This window comes from Scyliorhinus canicula, chromosome 14 (genome assembly GCF_902713615.1).
Source record: "Scyliorhinus canicula chromosome 14, sScyCan1.1, whole genome shotgun sequence".
NCBI classification, from domain to species: domain Eukaryota; kingdom Metazoa; phylum Chordata; class Chondrichthyes; order Carcharhiniformes; family Scyliorhinidae; genus Scyliorhinus; species Scyliorhinus canicula.
This window is the reverse complement of record NC_052159.1, coordinates 123,202,806-123,216,047: the sequence shown is the minus strand read 5'-3', so window position 1 is coordinate 123,216,047 and position 13,242 is coordinate 123,202,806. Positions and strand designations below refer to the sequence as shown.

Genomic DNA, 13,242 nt, shown 5'->3' with positions numbered 1-13,242 from the left:
GTCCTTCCAGCTTGCCCATTCAAAGGCAGTTGTTTCATTTTGTTGGCTACTGATAAGTGCACTAGTCAGCCAATGAACTGAGAAACTGATTATGATTGGATATACTAGAAATACTTGAATTTAAACTCACAGGCAAGTGAGAGGCTGGAGCCGTGGGGGCTGAGAGATCCCACAGGGATCTAAGAGAGGCCGAGACGGTGGGGAATCAGGAGAGGTTGGAGGGGCCGGGACCCCGAGAGAGATGTGTGTGTGTTCGGGGGAGTGTGTGTATGTATGTATGTATGGGGGGGTGAGTGTGTGCATGGGCAAGGTGGGTGTGAGAGAAGGTTAATATGTGTGTGTGAGAGTGAGGGGGGAGTTGTGTGTGAGAAAGAGAGAGAGAAAAGAGGTGTGTGTGTGCACAGGCGCGTCTGAAATGAGAATCTAGCTCTCCAGCAGCACTGCCAATTTTAAATAAATTTGTGAGCAAAAGAAGGTGAGACTTGGAAATATTTTCTGAATAACAACATTTTAATTATAATAAATATATACATATAAGACATAGAAACATTATTTAAGTTTGTTTTTGCACATTTGTACCTATTGCACAATAATAATCCTGTTTTGTGGTTAATTCTTCAATATAATAAGAATGGGAGGTCAAAAGGGTTTGGTGGCTGGAAAGGTTTGGGAAACCCTGCACTAATCAATACAAATTTTCTTTTGGCAAATTCAAAAGAAATTTTCCTAAATCCATAGGTAACCGTAAAACAAAGAGATAAGCCCATCCAACAGGCCACAAATGTAAACTTTGATAGAACTTCAATTTCCATAAAGCTACTTACCATTTCCGGTTACGTTGCAATAAGGCTATGAATTTCGGAATAACCTAAAAAAAATTTAAAGCAACGGAATGACATTTAAAAATTCGAAAGAACTGCTGATCTATCACAATCACACCGTACAGTATTTTTAAAAAACAACTACAGTATATATGAATATAAATGCATACATTTGAAGTCTAGTGCTTTCGCAAATTTGTCAGATTAATAATAATAATCTTTCTGATTGTCACAAGTAGGCCTACATTAACACTGCAATGAAGTTACTTGGAAAATCTAATAGTCGCCACATTCTGGTGCCTGTTCGGATACACGGAGGGAGAATTCAGAATGTCCAAATTACCTGACAGCACGTCTTTTGGGACGTGTGGGAGGAAACCGGAGCACCCGGAGGAAACCCACGAAGACACGGGGAGAACCTGCAGACTCCGCACAGACAGTGATCCAAGCTGGAAATCAATCCTGGTACCCTGGCGTGTGAAGCAACAGTGCTAACCACTGTGCTACCGTGCCGCCCATTTGTAAATTTACCATATTTTAATTTATATTTATAGATTTTCATAGATGCTTTATCATTACAAATGGAGATTTTAGCAAACATCAAAAGTCAGCTCATAAAATACAAAATCCACAAGGTTTTATAGAAAAATCTAATTTCCTCATCTATATTTCGAACAATTGTTTTAAAACAGATTTTAAAAGGAAATGCACCAATGATCCAAATAGGTTTTTATTTTCTGCACCAAATAGTTAAAAATCATTTGGATTGTTTTAGAAAAAACAGGCTAAAGGATTCATTTTTGAAATTTCAATAATGTAATAAATATGCTGCGAAAGCACAAGTTATATTTAAATGATCCCCACATTAGGACACTAACACTGAGCAAGTAGGGATCCCAACTGTTATAAATCATAAGGGTTGAGGCCAAGCTGCTCTAAAATCATCTAGATACCCTGGGTCTGTACTTGAGTTTAGAAGGATGAAGGGGGTGATTGTGTGAACGTGGAGAGGATGTTACCACCAGTAGGAGAAACTAGAACCAAGGGCACACCTCAGACTAAAGGACAATCCGTTAAAACAGAGATGAGGAGGAATTTCTTCAGCCAGAGGGTGGTGAATCTGTGGAACTCATTGCCACAGAAGGCTGTGGAGGCCAAATCACTGAGTGTCTATCAGACAGAAATAGATAGCTTCTTGATTAATAAGGGGATCAGGGGTTATGGGAAGGCGGCAGGAGAATGGGGTGAGAATCATATCAGCCGTGATTGAATGGCGGCACAGACACGATGGACCGAATGGCCTAATTCTGCTCCTATGTCTTATCGATATCTTCTTGATCATGTTGAACGGTCTAGTTGCAATTATTTTCTGAATAATTAATACAAAGAGATGTAGAGAATAACAAACTTGACAAAGTTATGTGGTTTATAAAAAGTAGATTGCTACCTTATAATTATTGTTTTTAAATCCACATATACAATGGTTTCTACTCTGCTTTATTGCGCTCTCCCTTCCATTCAAATGTTGACTGCAAAACTTCCAGCCGTCCAGCTCCATATTGTGTGCATCACCCTGAACGTATTAAATCTCTTTGTCACCTTCCTTAATTTCCTTTCACCTTTACTTGGGTCTGAACCCTTGGGATATTTTGTGACATTATGGGATGTGGGCGCCACTGCTTAAGCCAGCATTTATTGCCTATTCATAGTTGCTTTTCAGAAGGTGTTGGTGAACTGCCTTCTTGAACTGTTGCAGTACCTGAGGTGTAGGTGCACCCACAGTGCTGTTAGAGAGGGAGTTCAAGGATTTTGACCCAGCGACAGTGAAGAAACGGTGTTATATTTCCAAGTCGGGTGATGAATGACTTGGAGGGGAACCTCCAGGTGGTAGGGTTCCTGATATCTGCTGCTCTTGTCCATCTTGATGGTAATAGTTGTGGGCTTGGAAGGTGCTGCCAAAGAAACCTTGGCAAGGACCTACAGTGCATCGTGTGGATGGTACACATGACTGCCACTGTTCGTTGGTGGAGAAGGAATTGCATGTTTGTTGAAGGGGTAGTAGTCAAGAGGGCTGTTTTGTCCTGGATGGTGTTGAGCTTCTCGAGTGTTGTTAGAGCTGCACTCATCCAGGCAAGCGGAGAGTATTCTATTGCACTCATGATGTGTGCCTTGTAGATGGTGGACACGCTTTGGGAGGGGAGTCAGGAGGTGAGCTACTCGCCATAGGATTGAAAGGTGCTTTTTTAAATGCTTTCACTGAAAATGGGCTTCACTGGCTAGCCAGAAACTGTTGTGCAAACCTAACTGCCAAGGTGGTGATGGTGAACTGCCTTCTTGAAACACTGCAATGCATATGGTGTAGGTACATCCACCGTGCTGTTAGGAAGGAGGTCCCAGCAATAGTGAAGGAACAGTGATATAGTTCTAAGTCAGAATGATATATCGCTTAGCGAGGAAGTTGAAGGTGATGCTGTTCCCATGTGTTGCGGCGAACATCGGGGATCATGTGACCTCCCTGACCGAGGCCCAGGCAAATCTTGGGAGGCCATGTGATGCCTTTAAAATCTGCAGAATAGATCCAGACCAGGAGAAGAGTTGGAGTTGCTGGCTGGTACCATAATGTTTCTTTATACTTTCTGTAAATAGTTTTTGCCTCAAAATTAACTATTTGTTGTTGTTATCTGCTGATGGTTGCCTGGGGTTCCTGCTACTACATTGGCGACGAGGTAGAAAGGCCTGATTGCGGGATAGGCATAGTGGTTTTTCCAAGCCCAGTTCCTAGTTATTTCCAGTGCCCGGCAGAAGGATCACCCTCATGCCGCTTTATCGTAAACTTGAGCCCTTCAGTGCAGATATGGCAGATTGGGTGCAGTATGTGCAGCAAACAGCATAGCGGGTGATGAAAGGCAAAACATTATTTTGCTCGCGGCCTGTGGTACCCACTCCTATAATGCGATAAGAAGCTTGACCTACCCTGAGGCTCCCGATTCCAAATCATTAAATTATCTTGTGGAATTAGTTACCCTCTATTATCCTGCAGCGGTATAAGTCTAATTCAATGGGGAGGGCCCCAGGCAAATCTGTTGCAGTTTTTATGGCTGGCTTAAGGAAGCTGGCGGAATAATGTGATTTTGGGAAGTCCCTGAATGATGTATTATGTGACAGGCTGATGTGTGACACGGCTATTCAGAAGAGGTTGCTCACGGAACCACAAATGGACTTAAAAAGGGTGATGGCAAGAGCTTCATCCATGGAGGGGGCTGCAAGACACCCAAGAATTGCAAAATATGCCTGGGGTGAGGTCCATCAGTTGGAGCAAGGGGCTGCAAGTAACAGCACCAGGAACAAAGTTTACTTTGCAGATAGGTGCTTTTGCCAAGGTGCCACACAAAAGGTTGCTGCAAAAGATAACGATGCATGGTGTTAAGGGTAAAGTAGTAGCATGGATAGAGGATTGGTTAATTAATAGAAAACAAAGAGTGGGGATTAATGGGTGTTTCTCTGGTTGGCAATCAGTAGCTAGTGGTGTCCCTCAGGGATCAGTGTTGGGCCCACAATTGTTCACAATTTATAGATGATTTGGATTGGGGACCAAGTGCAATGTGTCCAAGTTTGCAGACGACACTAAGATGAGTGGTAAAGCAAGAAGTGTAGAGGATACCGGAAGTCTGCAGAGAGATTTGGATAGGTTAAGTGAATGGGCTAGGGTCTGGCAGATGGAATACAATGTTGACAAATGTGAGGTTATCCATTTTGGTAGGAATAACAGCAAACGGGATTATTATTTAAAAGATAAAATATTAAAACATGCTGCTGTGCAGAGAGACCTGGGCGTGCTGGTGCATGATTCGCAAAAAGTTGGTTTACAGGTGCAACAGGTGATTAAAAAGGCGAGTGGAGCAGGCTCGAAGGGCCAGATGGCCTACTCCTGCTCCTAGTTCTCATGTTCTTATAGGGAGATATTCACCCACATAGGGAACTGGGGAATGAGCCACCGTCTTGATGAGACCGCAAGTTTCAACAGATGTTTTTGTTGTGGGGGAAGCCACGACCCAGGCAAGTGCAGGTTCCGTGAGGCCAAGTGTTTTTGAAGTAAAAGAGGTAACTTGAGGAATAGATGCAGAGACAAGCAGAGCCAGTGCGGCCCAGGAAGGGAAAAAAATTGGCAGCTGTTCAGAATATGGAGGGATACCAGTTAACTGAGCGGAATGTGTTACTGTTGAACCACATTGATGTGGGCTCCAATAACCAAAACACTATTGTCAACAGATGCCCTTTAAAGATGGAAGCAGACACCAAGACTTCAGCGACCATTAAATGTGAACAAGTTTATCATTACTTGCAAGATGGGGACCAGCCTTTGAGGTTGAAGAACACTGCAACCCAGTTAGCCACTTATACAGGAGAAGTGCTAAAAATCAATGGGTCCACGGTGGCTCCGGAAGCGTACAAGCGGCAGTTGGCCCGGCTGTCACTTGTCATTGTAAGTAGACAGGGTCCAAGCTTAATGGGATGTTACTGATTCCAACACATAAAATTGAATTGGATGGAAATATTTAAACCAGATGAGGGTGACCTGTCCAAAGTTATCCAAAGGTATTCTGAGGTCTTCAAGGACGAACTGGGGAATATAAAGGTGTTCCAAGCCAAAATATACGTAGACCCTGAAGCCACACCAAGGTTTTATAGGGCCAGACCGGTCCCTTATTCAGAGCTTCAGCGCCTTAAAGACCTGGCCATCATTACACCAGTAAAGTTCACAGAGTGGGCTGCACACATCGTACTTGTCCTCAAGCTGGCAAGATGGTCCGAATTTGTAGGGATTCTAAACTAACAAGTCTGTCAATCATGCGGCCAAATTGGATCGGTACCCCATACATAGGATTGATGACCTGTACGCTAAACTTGCTGGGGTTTGACATTCACCAGCCTGGACATGAGCCATGCTTACTTGCAATTGGAGTTAGGTGAGGCATCCCGAGAATACATTACCATCAATATGCACAAGGGCTTGTATGAATATATTCAGTTACCATTCGGGGTATTATCAGCATTCGTAATTTTCCAACGTACCGTGGAACATTTGTTGCAGGGACTGCCAAAAGTTGCGATTGATTTCGATTATGTGTGTGCGCTTCAAAAAGGAAAAGTGTACATTCCAGGCCAACAAGGTGACCTATTTGGGCTACATGGTCAATGGGAAAGTGTTCACGCGGTGGAGAAAAGAAAAGCCTACAGAGAAGCTTCGCCCGAAAAAACAATACAAAGTTGAAGTCCTTCTTGGGGATGATTAACTATTACGGTAGATTCCTTCGGAACCTGGCCTCCCTGTTAGCATTGTCGCAAGCTTTGTAAAACATGTTCACCTTGGGGTCACGTGACCGCCCGGACCGAGGTTTAGGCAAACCTCGGGTGCCACGTGATGCCCGGCCTATTAGGGAAAAGTGCCTGTGATTCCAGCAGGCTGGGGGCCTTTAAAACCAGCAGAACAGATACAGACTAGAAGAAGAATTGGAGTCGACGGCTGGTAATGTAATGTTCCTTTATACTTTCTGTAAATATTTGTTGCCTCTAAATAAACTGCCTTGCTGTTGACCGCTGATGGCCGCCTGGAGTTCATGTTTCGACACCATGCATTTTACAGCCCATGTCCTTCTCGGTGGTCATAAGTTTGGAAGGTGCTATGAAAGGAGTTTGGCGAGTTGATGCAGTTCATGTTGCATATGCTGCTGTGCATCAGTGGTGAGAGGAGTGAATGTTTCAGGTGGTACCAATCAAGCGGGCTGCTTTGCCCTGGATGGTGTCGAGCTTCTTGAGCGTTGTTGAAGTTGCACTCATCCAGGCAGGTGGTGAATATTCCATTCCACTCTTGACTTGTGCGTTGTAGGTGGTAGACAGGCTTGTGGTGGTGGTGGTTGGGGGGGGGGGGGGGGGGGGGGGTTGGAGGAGGAGAGAAGTGTCAGGAGGTGAGGTACTCACTGCAGAATTCCCAGTTTAGTTCACTCCTGGTCAATGGTAATCCCCTGAATGTTGATAGTGGAGGATTCAGCAATGATAATGCTACTGAATGTCAAGCTGATAGGTAGCTTCTCTGTTGGTGGAAATGGGCATTGCCTGCCACTTGTGTGCCATGAATGTTCCTTGTCACTTATCAGTCCAAGCCTGATAATTGTCTGGATCTTGCTGCATAAGGACTGCTTCAGAATCGGAGTCGTCGCAAATTGTTCTGAACATTGTGCAATCATCAGCAAACATCCTCACTTCTGACCTGAGAAGGAAATGTCAGCCATCAACTCCAATTCTTCTCCTAGTCTGTATCTGTTCTGCAGGTTTTAAAGGCCCCCAGCCTGCTGGAATCGCAGGTGCTTTTCCCTAATTGGCCGGGCATCACGTGGCACCCGAGGTTTGCCTAGTTGATGAAGCAACTGAAGATGGTTGGCCTGGGAGACGACCTTGAGGAACACCTCCAGCAATGTCCTGGGACTGAGATAATTGACCTTCCACAACCAGAACCACCTTCCTTTGTGCTAGGTATTACTTCAACCAGTGGCGAGCTTTTCCCCCCAATTCTCATTGACTCCAGTTTTACTAGGTCTCCTTGATATCACACTTGGTCAAATGGTGCCTGAATGTCAAAAGTAGTCACTTTCAGCTCATCTCTTGAATTTAGCTCTTGGGCGGAATTCTCCACTCCTGTGAAAAATCGGAGAGGCCGTCGTGAACTCGGCCGAGTTTCACGACGGTCGCGGAGGCCGCTCCTCTCACCTTATTCACCCCCACCTCCGTAACTCTCGGCCGCCGGGCCTTGACGCCGGCGCGCCGAGAGTGACGCGACGGCGGCGCCTAAGTGACATCAGCCGCACATGCGCAGGTTGGCTGGCTCCAACCCGCGCATGCGCGGCTGACGTCACGACGGCTGACGGCTCAAACCCATGCATGCGCGGTTGCCGTCTTCCCCTCCGCTGCCCCGCAAGACGTGGCGGCTTGACCGATTGCGGGCCAGTCCCCTCCCGAGCACGGCCGTGGTGCTCACTCCCCTCTCCGCCCCCACAAGCTTCAATCCAGCTTTTGGCGCCATGTTCACGACAGCAGCGACCAGGTGTGGTTGCCGCCGTCGTGAACTGGTCGAGAAGAGCAGGCCGCTCAGCCCATCCAGGTCCGAGAATCGCCGGTCGCCGTTTTTCACGGCGACCGGCGATTCTTCCGAGTGGGGGGGGTGGGAGAATCGCGGGGGACGCCAGGGGGCGTGTAGTTAGTTGCACGGCCCTCCCGCGATTCTCCCACCCGGCGTGGGGAGTGGAGAATCGCGCCCCTTATGTTCATGTTTGAACCAAAGCTGTAATGAGGTCAGGAGCTGAGTTGCCCTGGCAGATGAAAGACCCGAGCGTTAATGAGGTGGTTATTGCTGAGTAAGTGCTGCGTGATTACATTGTCGACGGCACATTCCATCACTTTACTGATAGTTAAGAGTAGACTTGTGGGGTGGTTATTGGCTGGATAGGATTGTCCCGCTTTTTAAAAAATAAGTAAGCTGTATCCACCTAATTTCAGTTCTATTTTTGTGCTTACAGCCACAGGTTTGTGGCTGTAAGTTTGATTCACCTGTCCAGTAATGTTAGCACTCATTGTAACTAATATACTTGTCAAAACATTTGGTCAACGAACTGAGGCGGGCCGCCTCACCCTGTCCAAAGTATTTTCAATGGTCTGTATTATTTTGGGGTTAGCTGTTACAGAAAGCACATAAGCCAATGATTAGATCTTTAAATAAAAACAGAAAGTGCAGGGAAATCTCAGCATGTTCTGAAGAAGAGTCATGTTGGATTCGAAATGTTAACTCGGTTTCTCTCTCACTCAGTTTCTCTCTCCACAGACGCTGTCAATACTGATCAGTTTTTCCAGCACTTTCTGCTTCTATTTCAGATTTCCAGCATGTGCAGTATTTTTCTTTTATTTATGTTAGAATCCTATTAGGTCGAAGAATAACAGAACCAAAGGTACTTACTTTTTCTGGGTATTGATGAGGTCCATAAACATTACTACTTCTTGTTACAACGACTGGGAACTAAAGAAAATATAGTTCAGAAAGAAAAATTAAAACAAATAAATCATGGAAATTCATGCATGGACTAATCAAGCACATGTATTTTATATAGTTTATATACGAATGTTGGAATTTCAGATATATTGTATAATATGTATTTGGTGCTGTAAGGGTTGAGTATGTGACTGCTGCAGAAATGTTTTTAGAATTAGTAGACTGAAAGACAGCCAGGCTTCTTGGCTACAGATGTGTATTTAAAACATTGTAAAATTGAAATCATCATTCACTTCAACCATTATTTAATTGAAGTTGGGCTAATGGAATTTTGATTATATAAAGAAGGTTACCCAGAGGGGTAGATATTAGAAACATTGTGCTTGGCTTCAGTAAGATGATGTAGCTGATTGGAGGAGCCAGGGGCTGAAGCAGTCATATGTTGAGTTTCAGTTCAGTTTAGATTGGGGATGTGAACAGACAAGCAGCTTTTTGCAAATGCTGGGAAGTTATACAGTAAGTGTGACATATGCAAGAATCTACAAGTTGGTTCCCAAAGGATCACTCTCTCAAAGCGGTATATCCAAGCCATCTCTTTACAGCAATATTCCTGGGTTGGCTAACTGTATTTAAAGGTGGATTTTGATCAGAGATGGGTTTTGCTTGAGTGAAGATAAAAGATAGCAGTTGGGAGTTGGCGTTGCATTGTCATGGTTTAAAAATGGTATTGTAAGTTATTTTCTTTATGATGTTAATGTTATTTAAATCCTGTGTTAGCAATAAAGTTTGTTTTCAAATACCATATCACAATTTGCGCGTGTAATCACTCCTGGAGCGCAATATGCTTTCTTCACAGTCTTACAAGTTGAATAAAAAATAGTGGGTGGTCTTCTCGAACCCCCCCCCCCGCCGGGTCGGAGAATCACTGAGTGGGCGGCGTGAATCCCGCCCCTGCTGGCCGCTGAGTTTTCCGGCACCGGAGATTCAGCGGGGGCGGGAATCGCGCCGCGTCGGTTGGCGGCCGCTCGCCGGGAGGGGCGCGGGGCGATCTTGCCCCGGGGGGTGCCCCAACAGTGGCCTGGCCCACGCCGAGGGGGCACTCTTTTCCTATGTGCCGGCCGTGTCAGCCTCCGCGATGGCCGACGCGTAGGTGAACCCCACCCCTGCGCATGTGCGGGGTGACATCAGCAGCCGCTGATACTCCCGTGCATGCGCGGACCCGCGCTGGCCGGCAAAGTTCCTTCGGCCCCGACTGGCGTGACGCCAAAGACCTTCCATGCCAGCCGGTGGGGCGCCAACCACTCCGGCGCCGGCCTTTCCCTGAAGGTGCAGAGGATTCCGCACCTTTGGGTTGGGCCGACGCCAGAGTGGTTCACGCCACTCCGTCCCACCGGGACCCCCCGCCCCGCCAGGTACGGGAGAATCCCGCCCAGAGGTTCTGTCCAGCATCCTAACAACTGTTCAAGTCTGGTCCGGAATCGTTATAATATATATATATATGGTGACTGTATTTATGTAACCTTCATGTGAGTTTGAAATAAAAAGTCATAGCGCTGGATTTTACATTCCCCCACCAGTGAGATCGAAGGTGGGGGGATCATGTAAAATTCAGCTGGTGTCCTTTCTGTCCCCTGTCCACAACCTGTTTGAAACTTTATGATGGGCAGGCCACTGTGACATCTTCAGGTGCTCTCGAGTAAATCCCAAAAGGGGAAGGGGAAGAGGGAGAGTAGCAGTGGTCAGAAAGATTGGATAGTAATAAGTAGAAAGGGTAAATAATAATTGTTTGAGAAAAGTGTAAAACATTTGCTATTGATCAGTGAGGTGGATGTTTTGAGGTTGCAATTGGGGAGGTGGGGCAGGTAGGAACGATCAACACTTTATCAAACATCTTTTGACAATCCATTTACAACATCAATGGCACAACCTTCATTAACTTACTCCATTATTTAATTGAAGCACTCAACAATGCATTACAGATACAATTTGCCATCAACATATCCATGATGGCAGTCATTGATTAACCCATGTTAATTAATTTTGCTTCTTTTGAAATAGAAACAGTTGATGGTCTTGGTTTAATAACATATCTGAAAGATGGCACCTCTGGCAGTGCTGTACTAAATCCAAGCCTGGATTATGTGTTCAAATGTTCAGAGTGGGCTTTGAACTCATAACCTTCTGACTTACAGAGAGCGCGCTGCCTCTGCGTCAAGGTTGACACCCTGAATGCATAGATAGACACTATCACAAAATACACCTTCCACTGGAACCTTTCAGCCAGAACTCAGCCAGGAAGTCAGTCAAGAAATATTTATACTTTATACTGGATTCCAAAGTACTGGCCAAAATTACTTAGAAAAAATACCAGTATCTTTACAAAGTATCTTGGTAAAATATAATGTGTAACTTACCCTGAAGCTTTCCCAATACGACATAACTATACTTTCTGATGCTGCTTTTGATGCTGCATAGGGATTGGTGGGATGTTTAGGTGATGCTTCATTAAATTCCTAAATCAAAACAATTTTTTTTAATAAAAAACATATACTACAGACATCTTGCATGTTCAAGTAATGTTACAATTGAAAAGTCAACTTCAAAATGGCATTTGTATAGTGTTGTTTAAAATATAATTATTCATCAAGCATTTCCTTTGCGGTCCCACTCCTTCAATCATATGAACAAATCAATTGATGTATTTTGGAAAGAACTTAAAATGGCAATCCTGTTAACACCCAGCAATTTGTCATCTGAGCATTAGGCACATGATGCTATGAATTTCCATATGCCTGGGGAATTCCATTTTCAAAGCTATTGAAAATACATCAACACATACATATTTTCACACACACACAATTTACAGTGCAGAAGGAGGCCATTCGGCCCATCGAGTCTGCACCGGCTCTTGGAAAGAGCACCCTACCCAAGGTCAACACCTCCACCCTATCCCCATAACCCAGTAAGCCCACCCAACACTAAGGGCAATTTTGGACACTAAGGGCAATTTATCATGGCCAATCCACCTAACTTGCACATCTTTGGACTGTGGGAGGAAACCGGAGCACCCGGAGGAAATCCACGCACACACGGGGAGGATGTGCAGACTCTGCACAGACAGTGACCCAAGCCGGAATCGAACCTGGGACCCTGGAGCTGTTAAGCATTTGTGCTATCCACAATGCTACCGTGCTGCCCGTAAATATCACCGTACCTGATCTCATTCTTGAACAAATTAGGTTTGCTACCAATTAGAGCATCATGGGAGTTCATAATTTTATTTTGTTTTTTTCTTTATGAAAGATATATCCATTGGGATAAAGAACATGCTTGACAGGAGGAATGCATTGTCCAAACCACAATCATCTCTCTTCCATCCCTCAGGTCTGTATGGGGTACTAGTCATTCAAACTCTCAACTTCAGTCAGAGGTGCCATTCATTCTGTAGAGGTCAACAATTTTTTTTCTGACTGGTTTTATTTTGCTCATTTATCGCAATATTTTATCAGTTTAAAATGTCATAACCACTAATTTTCTCTTTTCTTCTTCCCAAATTCTCTTTCAGCTTGACCTTAAATCCAAAATATCATGTCTGATGTAATATGATGCTGTGGAAGAGAGTCACTTGGACATGAAACAGGTAACTCCTATCAAATTACACCCAATTATATAGCTTGTAAAGGTCTTTCATGGAATGTGGCTTTCTAGGCTGAAAAACTCTGATATGGTGGTGCTTTGTTTCATTTTATACAAATCTAAACAAATTAACGTAAAAAAGAGCAAAACAAGTCCAGATCATGACTTAACCAGTTCAAGAAGCACAAGATTCCTTTGAATATATTGATGTAGCCAGGAGACAGCACAGCAGCCAAGTCAGAGTCTGAGTGGGAGTACAGTGTCCTAATATGGGTTCAGGAGAGACCAGGCACATAAAAACAACCCTAAAGTTGCACAATAATGACTGAGAGGACTGACTGAGAATGTCTCAAAAGGATACTCCGAGTTCCAGGACAGGAGTAGCATGCAACTGTAAGTCCCTACATAAAGGACAAGTCCATCGTACAAGTTATAGAAACCGGAGGCCTAGAAATGGATGGGAAGGAAGTGAGGAAGTCCAGGAGCGACATTCAAGATAGCTAGAGTTAGTAAATGGGTCAATGGAATGATGGATTGTGAATAATCACGGTACCAAAAAAAGGATTGATTTTAATTTTTTAATGATGATCACCTAAGTCTGATGTTTCATATATTTTGCAGTTAAAAATCTTAAGGCTCAGGATCTACCAGTCTGTAAGAATTATCTGGGAAGATCTAACTTCCAATAGGCAATTTCTCTACTCGCCAGGATCCTACAAAAAGTTTCCAACTTATTTACCTGGGTAG

The 13,242-nt window shown here is 44.5% G+C and overlaps 1 protein-coding gene across 3 annotated transcripts in view; it reads right to left on the bottom strand.

Moving 5' to 3' along the window:
* The window catches only part of LOC119977122 (dTDP-D-glucose 4,6-dehydratase-like), a 69,998-nt gene that overhangs the window by 25,190 nt on the left and 31,566 nt on the right, over positions 1 to 13,242 (bottom strand). For all 3 annotated transcript variants that reach the window (XR_005463123.1, XM_038817741.1, XM_038817742.1), the window contains exons 6-8: positions 11,274 to 11,372; positions 8,827 to 8,886; positions 825 to 868 (exon numbers count right to left, since the gene is read on the bottom strand). Coding sequence is in view for 2 of the 3 variants with exons in the window: in XM_038817741.1 (XP_038673669.1) it covers positions 825 to 868; positions 8,827 to 8,886; positions 11,274 to 11,372 (203 nt within the window). In the remaining variant the exon portion in view is untranslated. The remainder of the gene's footprint in view (positions 1 to 824; positions 869 to 8,826; positions 8,887 to 11,273; positions 11,373 to 13,242) is intronic.